Source organism: Notothenia rossii (assembly GCF_949606895.1).
Source record: "Notothenia rossii genome assembly, chromosome: 4".
Lineage (NCBI taxonomy): Eukaryota > Metazoa > Chordata > Actinopteri > Perciformes > Nototheniidae > Notothenia > Notothenia rossii.
The window spans coordinates 70,119,113-70,143,022 of record NC_136902.1 but is presented as its reverse complement, the minus strand read 5'-3'; the positions used below and the strand labels follow the sequence as shown (position 1 = coordinate 70,143,022).

Here is a 23,910-nt window from a genome sequence, read left to right as displayed (position 1 = left end):
GTTCACACAATGGTTTACTCTACTCTCAAGAATTCGTACTGTCTAATTCTTGTCATTACTTTCAAAACAAAAACAGCTTCTGCTATTAACGGCAGCTCTGCCTCCAGCTTATCTGCTGGTGGAAACAGATAGCAATACTGCATTTTTCCGCACATTAATATTCTATACTGTATGTAACTGAAGTGCACCAACACTCTTTGAAGCATATCATGTAAACAACATGTTCCATTCACTAGAGTCCAAATAAAACCACCAGATATTGCAAGTATGCACAACACTAATACATGCAAACCCCTCTTGTGGTTACTGTCTGTCGTCATTTTAAATACTTTTGAGATTGCAACAGCTTTGTTAGAAGCTGGAAGTAATTACTAATTTATTTGGGGCATGTGATCGAATATGTAAAGCATGTGTGAACAGGGCAAGTGAGGAAATGATGTGAACAAAATTACAAAATATATTTGTCTATCTGAAATAAACAAGAAAAGAAAATAAGATGACATGGTCAATGCAAAACCCTAGATTTAAAAGCATTTACCTGACTTTCCAAGGCCTGTGGACATACATTTGGGTATCTGTTCTTACTGTACCAACCCACAAACGGTGGAATTACAGTAGACCACTCAGTCAGTATAATGTGGGCTGCCTCAGACAGAAACATCAGATTTAACAAGCCATACAGATTTGTCTCCCTTCTAATATCACAAACGTTCTTCAGAATATATCACACCCTATCTTAATATTAGCTAAAGTTTGACCTTTACATAAGATTTACCTTTGCAAAGGTCTTACTTTTCTTGACAGCCAATCAGAGCACACATGTCTTCGAGAGGGGGGATTGAAGGGACAGAAAGATGCAGCCGGACAGCATGAGAATATGTTTTGTTGAACATTTAAGCATGAAAACATGTTCTTATAGAAAAAAACAAAAACAGTATGAACTTGAGATATAGTGTGTCCTCTCTAAACAGACATTAAAAGTTTAGGAATGAAATGATATTCATGCATACGTGCACATTAAAAAATAATATAAAGAGATGATGCAGAATGATGAATCTGACCAAGGCGCCATTTGAATAATATAATATGCTCTCTGACACATTCATTAACTTCTTTAAGCTTTACGTGTTGATAAAGGAAAAGGCTTTGAGAGTGAATGAGAGTAGATAAGACAGGCTGCTTTCTTTCATCAACTGGCCCGTGAAGTAACCCCCTCATATCTGATTGTTTTCACCTTCAGTGACCTTTTCGGAACAGTCGAAACATGGGCAAAAACACATTTCTTGTAATTTATTTCTACAATGACAGGAAGGTCACATCTGTCACCAAAAACGATCATTTACGCTGAGTGTAATTTAGGCCCTGTTGGTTCAACACCAACACAAATTTGTCTTATGTTCATGGCAGACCTGCTGATCTGAGGCACTCAATAAGCTGGGGGTATTTTAAAAGCTATCAGCCGAGTTGATTACAGAGGTTTAAGCAACTATTTAAGGGCAGCGGCTAATTAGCACTAAATCTAGATCTGATCCATTTACTGCAGCTAATCTTTAAATTACCTGTCCAAAGTGATCCATGTTTGAAAACTGAGCAACTACTGGTTCCAACTCAGTCAGCTTCAGATAATGTCACAATTTAAAATCATCAGGGAACATTTCAAATCTTAGAATACAGGGCCTTCCAATAATACAATTCATTCATTCATAGAAAATCCATATGTAATTATGGTAAAAGCAAAGGCTGTGATTACTTTTGTCCAGATTAGTAATGTACTCCACGTCACTCTCTTTCGCATCCATTTGCATCAGGCATTAAAGAACAAATGCGAATGCAAAAGAGACTGGAGAAGACAATATGTGTCGTTCATGAATATTCTTATATTTCAGACGCAATCCAGCTGAAGTTTCTGCCTCAACTGATGGTTTCATTCCTGGTGGCTCTCTTGTGGGTTTTTCTCAAATCTAATATTGAATCTTTCTTGCATTAAATGGGTTTTTGTGGAATCTTATCAAGACACATCCGGCTGCATGCATCCTTTATCTGCACTGGGAATATATTTGTTTTCCTCAATGGTTCTATCAGCTGTAAACAAGAGCAGTGGACAGCAGATGGACACGATGCACATGTTGGGAAGACCCAGCCCATGACATTTGAGTGGCAGCTCTGCATTGTATTCATATTCGGTACCAATGGTGTGATCTTAAATGATGCAGTCAGTTGATTGAGCTGTTACGGAGCCCGATGAAGCCTGCTAGAGAGGAAATAACCAAGATGGAGTAAGTTGTCTGTCAGCTTTATCCTGTATCAAAAAGGACATTTGGTGCCTGTTACTGAGTAACACCTGAGCAAACGTGAACCTCCCCTGACTCAGAGGTGGTACTGAGTGCCATCCTCCCCTGTGATTTGCCACAGTGGGGGAAGGCAGGGGGTGGACAATACACAGGACTGGCAATAAATATCCTTGCTGGGAGAAACTCTTAGCACTGCTTTCTTTTTTCCCGCTGTGCAGGAACACGAAAGTGGCAATACATCAGCTTTAGAAAGTGGGTCAGTTCTATCTCCAGGTGAAACAGGAAATTACACGTTCAACTGGTGTTACTTATCCGACTGAGCATGTGATGTGTCCTTAAATAAACTTTGGGATTATGTTGTTTTGTCAAATCCTGGTGCTTGCAAACATACTAATAAGCATAAAGTCTACACGGTTACAAAAAATGGTAACACTAAGACAACTTCAGCAAGAAATGCTCATAATCAGGGCCGTCCCTCCCTATAGGCCGATCATGCAGACTGCGTGGGGCCTCACCTTGCGGGGGGGGCCTCACCTTGAGGAGGGTGCCTCAACTGAGCCGAAAATGCCGCGCATCCATGTGCTTATGCGGCGCGCCACTGTTTCGCCACTACGAGGCTCCAGTAGCACCCCCCTCCCCTGCCCCTTGTCACCGCTCGCGAAACAGAGGGCCTCATCATATAACTTTGCGTGGGGCCTCATGTTGGCCAGGGACAGCCCTGCTCATATTAGTGATCAACCCAACTCTAGAAAATGCTAACGGACTGATAAATGCTTTAATGGATGGGAATTCAGTGAAACATAAGCTTGATTGTGAATTATTCGGCACATTTTTTGCAATAACCACAAGTATAGATTACCATTTTAAATATCACAAACTGTTCAGTGAGAAATATGTATTCATGTTCCATCTCCAGAAAGCCCAATGAATAATGTGGTCAAAAATATGTTTTAATTTAACCGTTATCACACTGAAAATCATTGCCCTATCCTCTTTAAATGTATCATGACCTCATCCAAAAAAGCTTTTTGATTTACATTCAAACTGCCTGAACATGACTTTCATGGTTACATAACACAGTTCAAAAAATGAAACTCTTTAATTTCATCTTCATCATTTACTGTACCTCTGACAATTAAGGTTTAATAAAGTAGCTGCATGATTCTCCCATTTGCAAAAGAAAAAAAAAAATCATTATAACATGTTGCCTTGCTGTTTCGATCTAAAAAACATGAGAAGTTCTCTCATGGAGCAGTTTACCTTCATTTACAGCGCTTACTGTACACTTGAATAGATTAAATACCATTTTCTCTGCACTGGCAGCTGTCAAATCATCGCTTCATACACTGAGGTGAGTCCTCAGAGATGGAAAGAAATATATGTGTAATGTCTCACCAAATAAACCCAGAGGCATGATTCCCATTTTAATGACATCTACAGTAAGGAGGATATTTTTTCCACAATTTCTTTTTGATCAGTAATTTCACTATGACAAAGTAATTATTAGCATGCACTGGCAAAGTTGACAGAACCCATTAATCAATATTCAAGACTGAAACATGTGGTTCAATTCATTATCTTCATAGCTATTAATAAAAGTTATTAGTTGTAATTAGAGTGCTGAAAGTGCTGTTGAAAAAAGGCTTCTCAATGTGGAACGAGATTCCAGAGGTGGGGATGCTGAATGTGTATCTTCTGTTAATTAAAAACTAGCCCCTTAATTACTCCTGTAATTACAAAACACAGCATTTTCAAAAAGTGGGGATAATATAAGGAAAAAACATCTGCGTTCATTCATGAACATTAGCAGCGATAATCGGGTTTGGTTCAAGTCATTTCCAAAAACAACAAACAACAACACTGCCCAAAAAAATGCCAGAGTCTATGATGTTAGGGTTGTTAGGAAGCTAAATCTTGATTCAATGTACAAAACAGGAAAGACTACTGTAGAAGGCTCTTCAAATCTCTAACAGTTTAAAAACTGCACATCTGAAGAAACAAGCCATAGCAATGTGTATATTTGTTTTATAGATCACTAAGAGTGGCATCTGTAACCATACAGACACTTTGGTATTAGTGTAAGCCAGGAAGAACATGGGCAATAAGAGAAAATTCATATAAAACATGAAAGAAAGAGACAGTGTACAGTATGAATCAAATATTCTCTGGCCGGATACTTTCTTTTTGTCAAAAGGTAGAAATCATTTTTTATGGTGGGTGGCAAGAAAAAACGTCCTATGATTTCACCACTCACTGCATAACGAAAATACAAATCTAAAAACAGATGATATTCAACGGTAATGAAGCGAAAACCTACGCCACCAAATATCAGGACAAAGCATTAAGTACTGAAGGGGAGCAGAAAAATAAAAAGTATGAAAAGCAGGCTTGTCAGAAGGTCTTCGGTTTGCCTACACAGTGTGTCTGGGAAAATGTGGGATGGGAAAGCAAATGAGAAATATTCTCCTCCCTCAACTACCGCTGAGGTGTCCTTGAACCAGGGACAACCCCCCAGCTGCTCCAGTGGAGCTGCACAGCGGCCAAATAGAGGAAAGGCATGGCCGGGTGAGGCAGGCAGCTCCCTGGTGAGAACATGTGAATCTATACATATGTGAAGCAGAAGCAGGTTGAATCTGAAAAATATCAAGCATGTTCATCGGACCTCTCCTGGAGAAATAAAGGTTAAAAAAATGCCCTGAAAAGCTTTCCAAAAAGCAGCGTATGTTAATGCTTCCCAGGCTCTAGGGGGAGATAAAAGGGCGACCCAAACATTGTTTATTGGGAACTGTGTGCAACATAAATCATGTAGCAAGAAAATGGAGGCAATAACTCACCTTTCACTTTGCTTTTTGTCCCAGCCACTGATAGCATGAGGGGGTAGAGCAAGGAAACAGCAGGTTAGATAGTACAGTATGAAGGATCCACATTGATAGCATGATAGTTATTTGTTCAACCAATGGTAACATGAAGTGTAATATGAAATGTGATAAGCGTGGAAATGGGATTAGTATAGTCAGGATTCATACATTACCATGTCATGACATATAAAATGCATCAGCACAAGACTCAAAGGAGACAAGAATACATACCCCCCCCACCCCTTTAAATTCTAAAAATAGGCGTCTATAGCTTGGAGTCAATATAATGTGGTGATAGTTATTGGAAAACATAATGGAAAATACTTTACACACACATTTTCTGCATTACCTCTACCAGCAAACTGTATTGCACTTCAACTCTTGATCATCCCTCAAAATCAATTTGTATTTATTCCATAGAATTTTTAAAGGAGAAATATAAAGAGCATAGAAAGTCCACGTTGGGAAAAAGTCTAACTATAGTTGGGTCTAACAAAACTGGACCAGGAGATTGTCGTTTTTGTCCTGTGTAAAACTAGAGGTGATTTATCAAGACTGTATGGATACAACAATTGGAAATGTATGTGTTGCTCGACATACCCGAGAGAACGCACTCACTCTAAAAAACCTTTTCAACCGTGGTGTCTGTTCACAAGAGGAAATTGTAATCTGGAGAAAGATTATCATATTGCCTCGCTCAAGACAAAAAACACAAAACAAACAACGGACCAGGAGGAAGAAGTTAAACATTAAGAAAAAATCCAACATTGACATTTGGATTTACCCAGGTTACAAAATGAGAGGAGGATCAAATAAGCACCCTCCGCATCAAAGAATACTTATTTCTGTCTTGGTTTTTGTACAGACAAAAAATAAATCATGGAAACACTAAAGACTTCCTGATCAGACTCTTTAGGAATGCAAGTTATTCAAAGCTGACAACATTTACTCTAGACACATTCACTTTAGGGGAAGTTTAAGTCTATCACAGATAACATCTGAACGCTCCTGAATACTCTGTAAAAGTTTAACTGGTGCGTATGTATTATGGTCCTTAAATACATCTACACTAATATATGTTGCGATTTCAAGTTAAAACATTATTTGTTTTATTTCATTACGTTTGTGTTGTTTGTTTTTTGCCAGATATAATACAATATATTGTAACAATTTGTTAATTATTTTCAGTTTATGTCAGAATGTCAACACACACACACACACACACACACACACACACACACACACACACACACACACACACACACACACACACACACACACACACACACACACACACACACACACACACACACACACACACAAACTCTTAAGAGAAAAGTGAGAACTGAAGAAAAATGAATGATTAAAGAGGTAATAGATTGTTTACACAATATAATCACATGTATATCATCATCATGGTATCAATATTTAATGTATTAATTATTATAGTTAACGTTAATGCCAGTATATGGCTACACTCCTCGATTTTAGCGTCTGACAGGAGAAACAGGACTGGACTTTTCCTTAATAATTTTTACCAAATCTGAACCGACGAGGAAGCACAAAACTTGCTTTTTCTTGTGGATCCAGAGGTTGACTGACAAGAGCACCGGTCAGCTCTTTGAGAAATAAGCTCCCCTTGTAGTATTTACCCCTCTTCCACTGCTGGTCTACAATGCACTGTGTGCTAACATACCCTGCCTATTGTCGGAAATGTCTAACAGTAAGCTGTCGCACCCTTCCAGTGACATACAGACATACCAAGGCCTCAGAACACATCCCATCCTCATCCAACTCCACTGGCTCCCTGTTCAATCCTGTATCAACTTCAAAAACCTATTGCTCACTTGCAAAGCCCTACATAACCTGCCCTCCCCCCCCTATCTGGCTGACCTTCTTCAGGAGTACACCCCCTCTCGCTCCCTCCGCTCCTCCTCTGCTGGTCTGCTAACCGTCCCCACCCCACACCTCGTCACCATGGGTGCTCTGGCTTTTAGCTGCACTGCTCCCAGACTCTGGAACTCCCTCCCCCCGCACATCCGACTGTCAGACACAATCACCATATTCAAATCCCAATTAAAAACCCACCTGTTCAAATCTGCCTACTCACTGTAGTGTAACCCATTATATGTTTCATTTGTGTCCACTTGACTTTCTCCTCCATGATTTCCTGTCTGTGTTTTTATCATGTTCTGTTGCCTATTAGCGGTTTATTTTTTTAACAAATCGTACGGTGTCCTTGGGTGTCATGAAAGGCGCCTAAAAAATGAAATGTATTATTATTATTATTATTATTATACTATGCAAACCACATTTGATTCAGTTTTTTTGTCAAATGTTGACATCTTTCTAGTGCTCAACGTTGCATCTGTATTCAACATCCTCATCAATGCTGGATTCATTTTTCCACACTGCTGATATTTAGGAAATGCTAGGCATCCATCATAACAATAATGACATGTTTGAAGGGAAGGCTTTGACATTTGAAAGGCAAGGCTCTCTGTGTGTGTGTGTGTGTGTGTGTGTGTGTGTGTGTGTGTGTGTGTGTGTGTGTGTGTGTGTGTGTGTGTGTGTGTGTGTGTGTGTGTGTGTGTTTACATGTTGGTGGTAAAGATGGTCCTGCAATCTGTCTTTTTTTCTCATAAACCAGCCTCCACGAGACCAACTTTACGTGTGGCAGATGTGACACATCTTCGCATTTCTTACACAGCCAGGCCAACCAGTTGATAAAGATAGCGATCACGCCTCTCATTTCAAAACCCATAGCTGAGGAGGGAATGTGCTTTGTGGAAAACTATCTCTGATTTGAAATAGGTCAGACTTCATCTAAGGTCCACACAATGAACACAATGTTTATGTTTAAAAATAGGGTTTATTACTTGGTGATCCTTCAACAAGCTCCAATCAAATGGGGAAACTGGTGAGGGTTAACAAGTAATGTATGCCACACTTTAACCTAATTGTAAATTCTTTGTTTTTGACACTCATTAATCATTCTGTTTGCTCCCAAGCCTGCGCCTCTTCCTATTTCTCCTTACGTTGAAGTTATTCATCTCTGACTCCCTCTCAATTTAATAGTGTTGACAGAGTCAGACACCATGATAAGATTCTCCTTGCCGTGAACTGGAAATGTTTGCAAGCACATGGCAAGCATATCAATATGCTATCTGAAAAGTATAACGCTTTGACATTCCTAAGAAGACTTTCACTGAAAATCAATAGCAGGGCACATAACAACACTTCTCTGGGAGAATGTCAATGTGCGTAACACATTTGTCGCATGGTTAAATGCATGAGTGCATTTAATAAATCCAACCCTACGTAGAATTACCCGAAAACACCTTCCTGTTTTTGCTCTATGAATACCTGACCTGAATGCAATAAGTAACAGCCGGTATTGTAATGAAATGAGAAAAACAATGGTTTTTCATATAATTCTCATATTACATTTTTTTTTTAATAAGCCTCTCAGATGTTCTTAGATTTGTGTTTTAGTTGAGGTTTTGCGGCTGCTCCATTGTAAACAAATTGATTATTAGTATTAGTTTTGCACTTTTTCGTTACATTTTAAGATCTCATATATCTTCGTAATTGAAATAACTGATCTAATCTAAATAACCTGAAATTCCTAGGTTAAATAAAAGCGCAAGTTAGTTTTTTTTACAAAACTGCTTTACTGTCTCTTCATTGAGATATAAAACACACTTGCTTATGACCCGAGTATGCAATGCAGTGTTAACTCTGGAAATAACTCGAGAGCCTGCTTGTAAGATACATATTCTGAAAATGTACGATATGTAAAAGCCAGTCTCTAGCAGACATACTGTAAACCAGTCAAGGTAGGTTGTACATTGTGACCAGATTTCACAAACCATACTTCCAATAATACTGTTTAATGTACCGACAAAAAAATGAAGGCAATGCAAAATATTCCATAATAAACCAAACAAAGCCAAGGGAAGAATAGCAGGCCTAGCGTTACCCAACAACCTCAGTAAAGACAAGCAGAACATGTTTAGATAAAATAGAAGACACCATGTGCATGGTAAACAGGGTTAGGTGCAAAATGTGCAGGAATAAAATAATGAAATGGATAAACGCAAGTCAACGATAATGAGATACAATACCATTAAGAAGAAGAGAAACACAACGAGGCATGATGATGGGACTTCGGACAGTTTGGCCACCAGAGGTATAAATGAAGGCAGGCGATAAGCTTGCTAGTTAGTTGTATTTGCATTGTGTGAGGCTCACAGTGCAGCAGAGTGAAGTCCATTCATTTATCTATCAAGCGTATTTCTAAAGTGGGGATGCAGGCCTGTAACAAAGCAATATTGGCGGGTCCCTGTGGTGATTAGTTTAACCGACCACCGAGGCGTTTGTCCTCTAACAGTGAGAGCTGGCCTCTGTCCCTCAGCTGGCCATCACAGGGGTCAGCGCTCTCCCTCTGCCAATGTCACACAACTAACTCTCCTGAGACAGGCCGGCTGTAAGTAACCCTTTGACAGGGAAGCACTTCATCAAATTCAGCTCACACACAAACATACCCACAAGTGGAATCACAGTTGAAATAGCTGCTCGGGGCGGCTGTGCATGTTGGTGGCCCTTAAATAAAAGTAACTGAAATGGTTGGCTTCAAAGAGGAAAATCTGCCCTCTTTAATCGGAGCTTATGTTTGATCTAATCTTTTTTTTTCATCACTTAAACTGTTAATAATCTGTTGGTTTTATTACTATTCTCTGTACGGGTTATAAACATTGCAAACGAATCACAATTCCCTAAACTTTTTCAAAATGCTTGTTTTGGTTTGAACAACCAATGGATTATCAAAAATACATTTAATTATCTTTCCGTTGAACAACTAATAACTTAAACAATTGTTCAAGCATCACGTTGATGCGAAACGTTTTATACAACCGAAGATTCATATAGTGAACACTTTAATTTAATTAGAGCAAAGAGGTAGAATATGAATATTATATTTTAGTAAAAGAGGTGCAAATCCAGTGCAGGATATGACTTACAATAGAGTAACAGTATTAATTCCACTTTGCGTAGCTCTGGAATTAAAAATAGGCTTTTTGTGTGAGGGAGGATTGACTTTATATTTTCAAATGTTTCAGCACAATAGATTAACAAAAAACTGTAAGTGGTTTCATAAGTAGCGACTTTAGGCTTTCAAAGTGTTGAACACAAGGTGACACAGCTGGCTCTACTGTGTACAGAGTTCTGTTAATTATAAATTTTTTAACCTATTATTGATGAGGTTGAGCTGTTTTTTTAGAGGTAAAACAGAATGAATAACCCAATTTAGAGCCAACTCGTCCACACACAGAGGCGCTCCGTTCTCCTGGCAGCGTACACAGCAGTAGAGGCCTGCATCTCTGCTGCTGACCCAATGAGAACACCACACTTTAAACACTCTTCCAGAGCACTGTGAAAGGTAACATTAAAAGGCACACAAATAGTGTACCTCCCGACAACGCCCCAAACCAATTCATTCTTCAATTTTCTCATCTTGTCTCTACTGTGTTTCCATCGGAGCACTACGTGTAACGAAAGCCTGCGAGTGGCCCTCCTGTTAGAGCAACACAAACATAGGAAGGCGAGCCAGAGTAATTGAGAAAACCTGTTTTCACACTGCTGTCACATGCAGCAGTAGTGAATGAATAAGACCTTCCACTACATTTCACACTGGTGTTTGTAAAACATAAATGTAACAAACATTGCTCGAACACAATGTATAATGTGAGTAAAACCTGAACTGTAGGCTGATGTTATTTCCTTTTTTCTTATATAACTGCTTCCTGATATCAACAAGTGTACATTTACTTCACTTAATGGCCTTCTTTAAAATACCCAAAATATTTACCACAATGACACCAATTTACATTGTGTTTGATTGACTTCTGTTTTGCTTTTCATAATAAAAAAACAACTTGCTGAACTACTTTTATCTAACATAACAACTAGTGCTATTTTACTAAAATCTGATTAATGCAACTTGTAAACACAGTATTGTCTGAATTATGGTTGGCACTTCAAGCTAAACGATGCTGACATTTCATATTGTGTCTGTTCATTTCAAGGAGCCTAATAAAACAAACTAACACCCACAGGAATACGAAGTTTAGACGCACGATTCAAAGTGGACGCATTAAAAGACATGAGCTTCCCATCATACAAATCAGGTAGAAGTTATATTTTACACTAATGTGTTCCATGTATGCTAGCAGGGTTCGAGTTATGAGGGAGCCAATGGGAGCTGAGCTCCCATAAGGAGGGGTCTGAGCTCCCATGAAAGCAGTGAAATCATACATCTGTGGGGGTCGCTAATACATTACCAACAACCATTATTTTAATCACAAATAATACATGTGTCAATGTAATGAGTATTATTTACATTAACGAGGTAAATAGGTTAAAAAAAAAACATGTTTTCCAAAATAACTAGGCATCGTAATCTCTCTTGAATGACATCAGCCTGCACTGCACCTCCAAGGTGTGCAATACATTATTGCACAATCTATGCCTGTGAGCGTGCTGCGCAAACCGAGATGATGTGGTGTGCGTAGTTGAACCTTTTCATATTTAAGCTTGTAGCAAGTAAAAGGCTGCTGCTGTGTGTGAACGTGCGCGTGCGTGCGCACGCATTAGTTTTAAAGACCCCCATAAAGCTCAGATTATAACTCGAACCCTGTATGCTAGCCAATGAAATCCCTACTTCTATAGCTGTCCTGATAAGGGAAACACACCACAACAAAGACAACCACAGTGCATGCAGTTCCTCCATTACTTGGCATTACCTGTAAGATGGTTTGTGTAGTGCGCACTGCAGGGTGCATGATACCATGCCATGAGGATACACTTCAGTCCAGCTGAGCTGTATTTGATTTAAACTCAGATGTTTCAAAGTGATTTTGGAGTGTCCATCTCTACTCCCCGCTCTACTAGAAATCAAATGTCCTTGTGTTACAGAAAATTGCTTGACATTATGTGGCTGCACCATTGGCTCGCAGAAGCCCTGTGCATGCAGATGAGGGTCCCCGCTCAAGGCTATCCAGGACTCAAACCTCCCAAGTCTTTATCTGCCAACCCCCAGGAAAATGGCACACACACTCCCCTGGCTTCAGTCTAGAATGATGGCGCCACTGTCAGATTTCAAATAACACACAAGGGTACTGGATAGATCCAAACCCCAATATTAGAATGAACGTGGAACATTAATGTTGGGAAAAGGTTACGTAAACACATATGATTACATGTTTTATTTCTCAAGACTATTCAAACAATCTAAACTTTGACTAAAGAAGTGCACAACTGGGATGCACTGATTCTGAGAGATAATTCAGTCTGACTTGGACCTTATGATGATATTATGCAGAGTGTTTGCTTTAAGTAAAAGACTCTCATGGGGAAAAATAACAATAAAGTATACTGGCAAAAAGTGGGTGGTGTGCATCAATAATCGGATGCATTAATGTTATAATTGTACACAAATAACAAAGAAATAACCACTTTTGCTTATAGTTGACTTTGCTGAGAGTGAAAGTGGGCTTTAGTTACTTGAAGGTGTTTACATAAAGTGTAAATCCTGGAGGAAGCCTGACGGCTTGGTCTCACCTAGTTGAATAAAGTGTTTCTAGCCAAGTAAAAGTGAGTTTGAAGCCATTTATGGAAATCGTGTTGAGGGAACTTAAATGCATAATTTAATGAACTGTTGGGTCAAGCATGTTCACTTTAGATTGGCCACTGGTTTGTGGTGTCAGGCTAGCCTTCAGGTCTCCTGCCTTGGAGGTAAAAAATACAGATAGCAAAGAGGGACGAAGAGGAGCTGACGTTCTCAAGGTTATTACATGCCAGAAAGCTGGGAGAGAGCAGGTTGTCATTCGTGATGAACCCTTCCACTAAATGTATTCATATACAAATGTTTTGAGGATGGTGCTATGTCACAACGTAAGCACATGTGAGGAGCACTTGCACATACACTCAATTCATCACCCTCTTGGCATATCAGTCCCTTATCTTTCAAAACACACTCACACTGGTGTTCCATGTCCCAGTGATGGAATTCTAAAGAAGGTCAACCTCTGGAGAGTACTTTGGGCGGCAAAGATAATCCACTTTGATGAATCTGTTCCCAGTCTCAAAGTGTCACCCTAAAGCCTTTAGAAGTCATCGACTTACACCTCAATATGAAATAGATGCTTCATAAATCACCCCACTCGCAAACACCGTTGTTCTTTAGGAAACATCAGCCCGAATGGAAAACTTGTTGAGAATGACAATATGATGTGTTGGAGATGCTACAATGAAGGGTACTTAACACTTTAAGTATTTCAAGAAAGAAATGCAGATTGAAACTGCGGCCAGAATAATTACTTTGTTTTTTGACATTGGCAATACAAATTGGAATCAAACAATATCACAGTGGCATTGAAGAATTGAAGAAGAATAACAATTATTGAAACGCCATCAGTATTTGATGAATGCATCACATAACCATTTCTTTTTAATCCAAAAATTGTTTTTCTTTAATCGGTTACAATCTTCTGATCATTTTCTCAATGACTTTCTATCTAAATTGTTCTTTTAGGATATTTTCCACCTAGTGATTAAGCTTTTTAAAAAACAATCTTTTGTCACTCTTGGATGGGAATAGGAGCATTTGGAGATCAGGGGTGGAGGAAGTGATTTCAATATATCCTATATAATGAGGGGGGGGGGGGGGGGGGGGTTGACCTCTTCTCATGCCTCACTGAATGTTTTAGCGAGGAAGAGCTCATATTCAAAACATTCATGTACAAATGTCTATATGACAGGACTGGTGAGTAAACATGCGAATAATATAATGAAGAATAAGGTGTAACCACATGTGAGGTTCACATATGCATTTCAAATACTAAAAGAGCCCCATGAAATACTGCAAACAAACAGCTTTAGTTTTGCTAGTGGAGAAGTAGCCAACATTTAAACAAGACAATGGAATTTCATTCATGCATCTTCCCTAGGAGAGAAACCATACCTTTTCTTAAATGTGATGCATAGTTAAAATTACGTTTATTTTCCATTTGCTGATCCTTTTTGTAGCTCACTGACTAAAGAAACTGATTCGGGGCAAATTGACATGGGCTCTGCTATTCGGTGCTCAAACAATTTGAGTGTGAACTCTTCAAAGACACAAGCTAGACGCATTAGGGAAGTGCTTTTCAAAGAGTGCCTGATATCCAACATTTCACCATTAAGGCCACAAGTCAACCAGGAGAAAACCTGAGAGCCTGTTGGGAAGGATTTAAGGCAGGTGGTAACCTGTCCAATGGCGGTGCCAGCAGCACCAGCAGGCGGGTGCTCCAGGCGAGAGGGAAGCTGACCAGGAGCATTCTCTGGGCAAAGTGGAATGAAATCCCCCGCAGTTGCTTCAGTGACTTTCTACTCAAAGGCCCTTTTATTGACTTGGCACCATTGTAACAGAGCTATTCCAAAATCTTAATATTATCACATTTTCTCACTTGTCTTTTATTTGATAGGAATGGCTATAAAACTCAAGCAAAAATATTTATCAGGCTACATTAATCTCTTATCTCTTTTTCATATCCCTATTCTCTACTAACAGCTCTCTGCTCTCCAGGTCCTAAAGAACAATGTTCAATTTGTTTTGAGATAACGGATCAAAACAACTTCTCATCCAAAACACCCTAAAAGGTTATACAGTATATAATCATTACCTATTATCCTAAGCCGTATAACTAGAATGTTCAATAAAAAGGAATCTGTCCGTGAAAGCCAGACTCCAGAAATTCCACAATTTCAAAATGAAACCACAAAGTATACTTTAGGGCCCACAGCCATACACAATTTTAATAACAAGCACTACTAAACTAAAATGACTACTTAAACTAAAACAGGAGCTATGTGAAGAGTGGCAAAGTCAAAGTCAACTTTATTATCAATGTGTGTGGTACAAACAGGGGGACCGAAATGCCGTTTCTCAACGTCCCAAAGATTAATAAAGATACCTATATATGTATACAGTATATACATACATATACAAAATACAAATAGGAAAACATCCAAAAAAACACATTTTAAATATCTAGGCAATGTGAATAATGCAGACCACAAGGGTGCATACCGTTTTCTTAATTTTATATGAACTTAGTGTGATTATAAGGGAAGTCATTAAATACTTTATGTCCAGGCTTTGGCGACAAAAACAAACCAAATATCTGATCATCTGTTCACAGTTAAGATTAGCACACAAACACCTAAATAACGGGATTTTATTTTTGCTTTAAAATCAGTTAGAACATATATATATATATGTTTCTTTTTCGGGACTAACCTAAATGAATCTTAAAGTTAAACATTTTAACTTTTCTAATAAGATTTGACATCAGGTCTTTGGCAAACGGTTCATCATTCAGCACATCTTGTGCCCGTTTGAAATCTCTTTACACAGCCTATAAAAGCTGCAGCTGGAGGAAATTAGGAGGCTGTTTGGATCAATGATGCGTGTTACCTGGTCTCACCTGGCTACAACAAGATTTAGCTGCCGCTGGACCAGTGGCCCGCCAGAGGAAGGTGGCAGGAGAAACAGAAACTGGGTCCATGACAGTGATGGATGTCTGTTCTCTGAGCAACACATGATGAAAGTTAAATCAAGTAAAAATGATTTTGATGTGGACTAATATTACAGAATTCTAAGCATGTTTAGAGTTGTATAAGTTGGAGGTGAAATTCCCCCGACTAGTTTTAAAAAATAAGTTACATTGAACTCAGCAATGCTTATTAGATCAACTTGATCTACAGAATTGTAAAATTACCTAGAAGCCCATTTTTAAACATTTTAGTTTTTCACAAAGTTTTTGACATAATTATTATTAGCTTTTCCCTTGCTAAAAAAAGACAAAGCGAACGAGGTTAATTTGAGTTTTCGGGATGTATCGAGGATACTTTATGGAATGTGAGCATTCATACAACTACTATTCATTATGATTATGATTAATTTAAAGATTTATTTTTCAAATTTCTAGTTTTCTGTGGTCTGAGGTAGGGCTGAACGATTAATCGATTTTTTTTTTTTCGTGCGTGTCAGTCATCCACACCAATCAGAAGTGCTCCACATGTACCAGCCATTGTTAAGCAATCAGAAGTGGCCCTGGCCCATTATAGAAGGTGATAGACAGATTGATCCAATCACCTGCCAAGTATTTTTGAAAGTGCCTGCCCTTTCCAAATGGCTTCCAATGGAGCTTTCCTAGAAGGTTTGGTGAAACAAACCATCTGAGTCAGGTTAGTAATGCTCCATCACATGTTTTACATCTATTACAGGGTGAATCTTAAACTGAAGCTTGACTTTAAAGCAACCCAACGGAAGTTTCATGTAAGTTTAGTTCTTTCACTCGTAGCTCGGGCTGCGGGGGTGCTAGAGACGGGAGCACGTTGATACGACCTTCCTAGCCAGAGATATGGTCGCATTTTACAATAAAACTCCGTTGGGTCTCTAAAAGACAAAATCGCAAATCGAATCGCAATTGCAATATCTGTCAGAAAAATCGCAATTAGATTATTTCCCCAAATCCTGCAGCCCTAGTCGGAGGGTGAGAAAGCCTGATCTCCTCACCTCATGCCAGTTATGCTATCTGTGTCTCTGAATGAAGACATTTCTAATAAACCGTTATCCTCCTTGTTAAAAAGATGGTGCTTCTCAACGATACCATAACAAATTAACCTGGTGAAACTAATGGCTTCATTCATGTCAATGCTTTACGGCATTAGGCTAAGTAATGCAATTAACAGCTACTGTGGCCCCAGTCTAAAATCCATTAGTCATGCTTATGGTGCCACTATATATTTTGATATTATTATAATTGAATATTACTTCACAATATTTCCATAAGCTATTGGTGAATGACAGGTATGTCAATGCAGTGAGAACATACACACAACATGGGTCAAATAATTGTACAAACATTTGCACAGTTTAAAGTAATTAAGCCATTATCACCAAAGAACAAACAAAACTTTGTATTTAAAATAATCAAATTGTCCTTGTGTCTACAGTTACCTATGATTTTAGATACACTAAGGTAGTATAGCCTATATAGGTTTATTTTCCTGCTTAATGCTGTATTTATTCACCAATAAAAGTGAATAAGCATGAACAAATTGAGCTTCTGTTGTTTTTCTGACTCAATCCCTGCTTACTGCAACTTGTTCTTCTATATTCACTTACTGTAAAACAACATTAATATGATTTGGGAATTAGGTGGCATATTTCTTGTCTTTAATGGGAGTGTAAAATCAATGTTGGAGGTTGGTGAAAAAACTATTTAATTATTATTGTGGTCAGAGGTTGCATTTTTTTTGCATGTTTTCTTTCTTATAATTATTACCTTTCCTGCCCTGTTCCTTTTATTCAATTTAGCAAGTTGTCAAGAATCAACTGTTGTTTATTATGTGGAAACAAGAAGCAATTTAAATAATAATAATAATAATAATAATAATACTAATATCTAGTATTCACCCCAACCAGTAATGGTATGGTTTAGGGATTTCCAATATCTGAAGCAGTTGAGGAGTTAAGCTAACAACAAAGCAATTTGGGTTAAATATAGAAGCCTTATTACTCTTTTCACTCTCCCCTTTTGAGTCACTGCCAATGTGACTGTTGCTTTAGGAGACTGACTTAGAAACTCTCTTTACTTATTGTTGTGACACAAACTGGCCCATTATGCAGCAGTTCGATCAATACTCAAGTGCGATGATGACATAATGTCACTGTTTTGATAACATACATAGAAAATGTGTTTCCCTCTTCTTTTTGGGATAATCAAGTAACCACCACGCTACAGACCATTCCACCCAGATCTTGGTGGAGTCAGCTAAGGGATAAGAGGAGATGTGAGGGGTAATAACCAGTGTTGGGCAAGTTACTTTAAAAAAAGTAACTAGTAATAGTTGTAGTTACTGCTCTCAAAAGTAACTCGTTACTTTTATAATTTAGTAACTAATAAAGTAACTAGTAACAAGTTACTTTACTTTAAAAATAATAACAATAAAAATACAAGTTTTTGTGTTGTTATCATTATGAAATGTAGTGGAACAATAAAACACAAAAGATATGTGCTGTGCAGCGCTGTTGCTGCTCTCGCTGATACTTGCATCTGTCATTGTGTGTGTGTGTGTGTGTGTGTGTGTGTGTGTGTGTGTGTGTGTGTGTGTGTGTGTGTGTGTGTGTGTGTGTGTGTGTGTGTGTGTGTGTGTGTGTGTGTGTGTGTGTGTGTGTGTGTGTGTGTGTGTGTTGCCGTGTATGTGTGTGTGTTAGCAAGTGTTTGTGTGTCTGTGTGTCTTTGTATTTTCCCCATAAGGCAAGACCCGCCGAACTCTGTCTCTGATTGGTTACCCTGAAATGTTACCCCGCGTTAACCAATCATCACTGCTCTCTGGTCACTTTCACTTTTCCATGGTACTGTGAGAGGACATCGCTGTATTCGCCTGTAAGTTACATCCGCAGGGAGATTCGGTTCAGCTCCATCACACAATGTAACGCAGTAACGCACCCATTTAAATCAAAGTAACTATTACGGCGTTATTGAATGGGAATAGGTAACTAGTAACGTTATTAGTTACCTCAAAATGTTGTTGCGTTACAAGTAACGCTTAGTCCCAACACTGGTAGTAACCACCGCAACCAGTCACGCCCTGCTGTGGACAAGACGATGTGTCTGCTGGAAATGAGCCAGAAGACGGACTGAGTGCAGTGCCCAGGCTGGTTTTGATAAAGAGTATTTGGGAATTCCTTTTCCTTTGACACCAGGCACACCTCGAGATCTGGCAACCACTTTGCTGAGAGTGGGAAATCCAAGGAAACTGCTCACCTCTCAAACATCCCCATAAACAGGATGATTCCCAGTAACTGATTTCCCAGTGCCACAATTTACTCTTAATCCCTAGAAGACTCTCTCATTTCCTTACAAAACAATATCTAAGCAGAGCCTCAAAAGAGAGAAAACACAAGCCTCTTGTTTTGCTGTAACAGCCCTTTTATGTTTATTGCTGGATTTAGTGCAATAAAAGGACACGGTTTGACACAGAGATAGGAAGAGGCAGAGAGAGAAGAACATGGAACAAAAAACAAGAACGCTCAAGGAAAAGATTGTTTGTGTTCAACCAAGGCAGTACTTATCCACATTCCTACACAGTTGATTATTCATGACACTTCCACAGTGTAATCGTCAAAGTAGATTTACAAAGTGACAAAAGCTATGATGTGCAAAATCTCCCCCCGTGACCTACACACGTCAATGTTCGTCTAGAGATTATACTGTAGGTGGGCAATTCATAGCAGGATCTTGTGTTTTTCTTATGTTTTTGGGAAACAAGTTTGGTTGGACACAGTTCTTATTATATGCCATACAGTATTTCTATATATATATATATATCCAAATGAGAAAAAATTAAATGTTCTCCTAATAGCAGACATGCCGTTTTGGTATTACTGTATATGCTGATGGTTTGAAATATGCTTTCTCGTGTGCATCTTTACTGAATTATGTTGAAACAGTTTAAAAGGTCTTCTGTTGATGACCAAAAGTAATAATATACTAAACATAATATACTTAATTTATAAAGCACATTTCGTAACTACAAATATGCTGATACAGGTTAATAAACTAAGTGTGAAAAAAGATCTTTATTTTTAATATGAATAAAATTAAATAATAATCTAAATATCTTTGCTAGACCAAAGCTGTGAGCACCAAAAAAGAAAATCCTATTACCTGCATCATAGTTAATGGGGTTGTTGCAACCTGGGTGAACTGATCCTAAGAAGAAAAATGGGTTTGAGGAGAAGCACTGATATTAAGTGTTTTTAAGGAGTTCTTATCTCTTGCTTCATTGCTTTTCATTGCCTATGAGGCACCTTCCCTCTGAGCACTGCCACATATTCTAATTAGTGAGTACACAGGCAGAGTGGGATCTTCAAGAAGCTTCCCTGCAGGGCAAGTATAGAACAAAATGATATGCTCTATGTTAAAAATAATACTGTGGCTTTCAAATGAAGGTATTCTTCATGGGTACAAAAATGATCAATGCAAACATTATTCAGCTAAACGACACAAAATAGCCCATTAAAATATGTGCTTTAACAGGTGAGTTGAAATGGCTTCAAGGTACTAGAAACCCCGAGATCACACCTTGGAGGAATAGACATTTTCTCATCTGTGACAAAACTTGAGTATGCCGCAATTTAATGGATCAGAGTTTCTGTGCATGGCAACAGATGGGAGGCTAGCTGGCATAGCCCTCATTATTGAGCCTCCAAGCCCTCCTTTCTCACATTGCCACCTGTCCGGCAAGTCTAATATTATTCTTGCACCTGGGCAGGCCATCACAAGCTATGATCGAAGTTGTGCTCTGAGGGCATCCAGTCTTGCAACATGTCACAGCAAATAGAAAGAGAAATGACACAGATTAAAGTTACTGAAAGGTCTTTGAAAGTAGTTTTATAAGGATATAGTTTGGAATGACCCATGAAATCAAGAGGCTGACATTTCCCTTGGCTAACCGCAAGGACACATCTACATTTATTTTGATGATTAACAAATGATTTATTTATTCAAACCACGTTTTCACACACTGAGCTAAACTTCCTCTTATCTCCCAGCAGGAGTAAAACTGTTCCAATCATGGAAAGGAAAGGCTGACAATGATTCAAATGGGCTACAACAATGCTCTCTGAAGTAGCTGAGAGATCCATATGTATGAAGATAACCGGGGCATCAAACAGCTGAGTTCAGCTGTTTATTTCTCACCAAACAGGATCCTTATAGGGAGATATCTGCCGTCATTATTATTCCTGTATTCTGCGGAATGAACCGTCCTGCACATGAGTCGCCAGCAAAACATCTATTTCTTCTTTGAAAATGTTTTGTACTTATTTGCCCTTGTAGTTGTGTCTTCCTAATGCATCACTCCAGCATAGTGTGTTGTCGCATTCCTAATACAGGTAAATTCCAAACAATATTGCTTTTCATAATATGTCACCCCATGATAAGAAGACACTTTCCAGAACCCTTATTAAATGGATTTTCTACTTTTTGCTAGCCTGCACTCAAACTGGCATCCAACTCCGTTCATCCATCATTTGTAATCTGTTGTTTTTGCTAAGATGGCCACAGATATGTTCAGCTAAGAACAAACACCTCATCAGTCATCGGGTTGTGTTGCTCCATTTCAGCTTGTCCACCTCAGATGATGCCGCCGACACTAGAGAGGGGACATAAGTAGTTGGGATGATAGCTTTGCAAACATCTTTTAGAATTGTTAAAGTGTCAGTCCTTGCCTATGGACCCAGGTTATGTGTATTTTCATTGCTTTCATTAACAGATAACTAAAGCTACTCTTCAGCACTAAGCCTTGAAGTTGATTAAATGCATGTTTGCTTTGAGGCAGGAAGAAGAAAAGGTTTCACTGCACTGTACTGGGAGCACACTATCTGCACGGCTGCCATTAAAAACTGTAATATCGGTTTAGCCTCCCGGACCCCAGCCATCGATAAGTAGGTCTTCATGACTGACAAAGGCAAACAGGCAAACAGCTCACAGGCACAATCCCACCTGATAAGGCTCATAACCTCATTCACTCTTCACTCGAGAAGTTAATCGAGTAAGGCTGACATCATGAACTGAGATAATGCCAATAAATACCATTTTGCCTCACCATGTTCGATAATTATAGCTCTCTAATCCACCACTTGCCAGAGTCTAAGGGTGAAGACACTGCTTTAAAATGAGGCTTGGTATGTTCATTATTGCACTCACATGGAAACGTTTTAATATTAAAGAAAGGTATAGAAAGCCACTGCTTTAGGAGCATTTTATTTTGCCACAAGATCTTATTCTCCATGCAGCACCATTGTAGAGAAAGTGCAGTTAGTTCTCTGGTTTGCCCAAGCAGCTCGCACTAATGGGTCTAACAGGGGTTTTTGTTTGTACTAGATTATTTCGCCTTTGTCTGATTATGTATTCATGGATTTACTCTTTACTCCAGAGGAAACAGGAAATACATTACTATTAACTGAAGTTACCAGGGCAAGCTTCTCACATTCTCAAGACAACATCCAACATGTTCTTATCTGAACCCCCTGTCCAAACAAGTGTCTCCTTCACCCGTTTGTCTGTCTCCTGTGCAACATGTAATATTGCACCATCATAACTGATATCCATGACAGTCTTGCTGATAGTTCCTTCATAGACCAGCAATCATCAGATTTGTTCATGTCCCCATGTTGACAGAAAAACAAGAGCTTCAGTTTTGTCAGCATTGTCAGTTCAGCAGTCATCCCAGTCAAGCCACACTGAATGGCCTTGACCACAAAACACTCCCTGGTGCAGGCTATTTTTTATGCGTTTATTTACAATGTGACAAAGAAAAGGCATGCCGTGGCATTTAACCTACTGTTATTAACCCCCCTTCAAAGCAACCTCTTCGCAATTAAAATAAAATCCCCTTGGACTAATGTGTTTTGATTGCTATGTGTCTGAAGTGATGGATGGATGGTGTGGGAAGGGGCTGTTCACACACGGCTGCTGAAGTATCATTTCAGCCTCTGTGGAGAGGCCAGAGTCGGGGTGTGGTGTTGGCTAAGTGATGTTCCTGGCTAAACCCTTCATCACACTCCTCACAAGATGGACAGACAGAATACTCTTCCTCCGCAAAGACGGATTGCTCGCAGTTAGCAGGGGTTAACCTTGTGAGCTTGGAAATGTAAGGTTGTATCTTCGTCCAGTGTAGTTTGGATCTGTTAGGTATTTACACCATATTTGGTCAATATAATATTTAAGGTAATTAGGTTAATTGGAGATGAACAAATTAGTTCAAAAATTAAATGTAAATCTGCTTCACAAACTTAAAATGAAACATGAATACAAGATAACATTGGAAATGTGAATATGGCTTCTTTCAAGAAATAACTATTACATTACAACATTTATGCTAATACTCCTTTTAGTACCAGAAAGAGAATAGCAACACATACACTTTGTTATATTTTTAAAAGCTTTTTTTTTGTAAAAGTAAGATTAAAAAGTGGGTCATATTGCCCCTTTAAAATCTACTGTGTCTAAGTGATGATGTAACCCCGACCACTCCCAAGCACCACCAAAACAGGGGGGGAAAAGCTTGGTAAACATAAATGACATTTCTGATTATTTGCTTTCCACTTCACAGACTTAGAGTTTCCTTTATGATTTGACAACAGGAAAGTGTCAAACAGAAGCTCATCCCTCTTATTTTCCAAATGTCAAAGCTGCCAATTTCCACTGGAATTCAGCAGAACGTCACAACATAATCACGTCTCAGCCTTGAGACGGCCTTCAATGTTTTATTATACAGTTTAACTACTGATCGTGCATCAATTAAACAAGTCAAACTCCACCTGCTTGAGTTTCATGTCAACTGTATCATATAATAAATGCCAATACTCTATGATGGCCTCTTCCATGATAGCCTATTATATTCCTAATGGATGCAGTCTGCATGGATTCACATATTCAGCAGAGCAGTAACTGCCAGGATTCAGCACTCAAACATGTACCAACCACATACACACTGCAGCTGGATATCCAGGAAAGAAAGGCTGCACTATTGATGATACATCATAGATTTTGTTAATGTTTGATTTCATTCAAGAGGTAAAATTCACAACACAGGCATTTTCAGATTGGAAAAATCTATCGAATTACAAAATGGAGTAA

At 38.8% G+C, this 23,910-nt stretch overlaps 1 protein-coding gene across 3 annotated transcripts in view; it reads right to left on the bottom strand.

The window, feature by feature from the left end:
- LOC307035839 (cell adhesion molecule 2-like) overlaps positions 1-23,910 on the bottom strand; it is a 140,501-nt gene that overhangs the window by 38,583 nt on the left and 78,008 nt on the right. For 2 of the 3 annotated variants that reach the window (XM_079675626.1, XM_079675627.1), the window contains exon 2: positions 5,126-5,152. The exons of the other annotated variant lie outside the window; for it this stretch is intronic. In XM_079675626.1, coding sequence (XP_079531752.1) covers positions 5,126-5,152 — 27 coding nt within the window. The remainder of the gene's footprint in view (positions 1-5,125; positions 5,153-23,910) is intronic. 3 annotated transcript variants of the gene reach the window in all.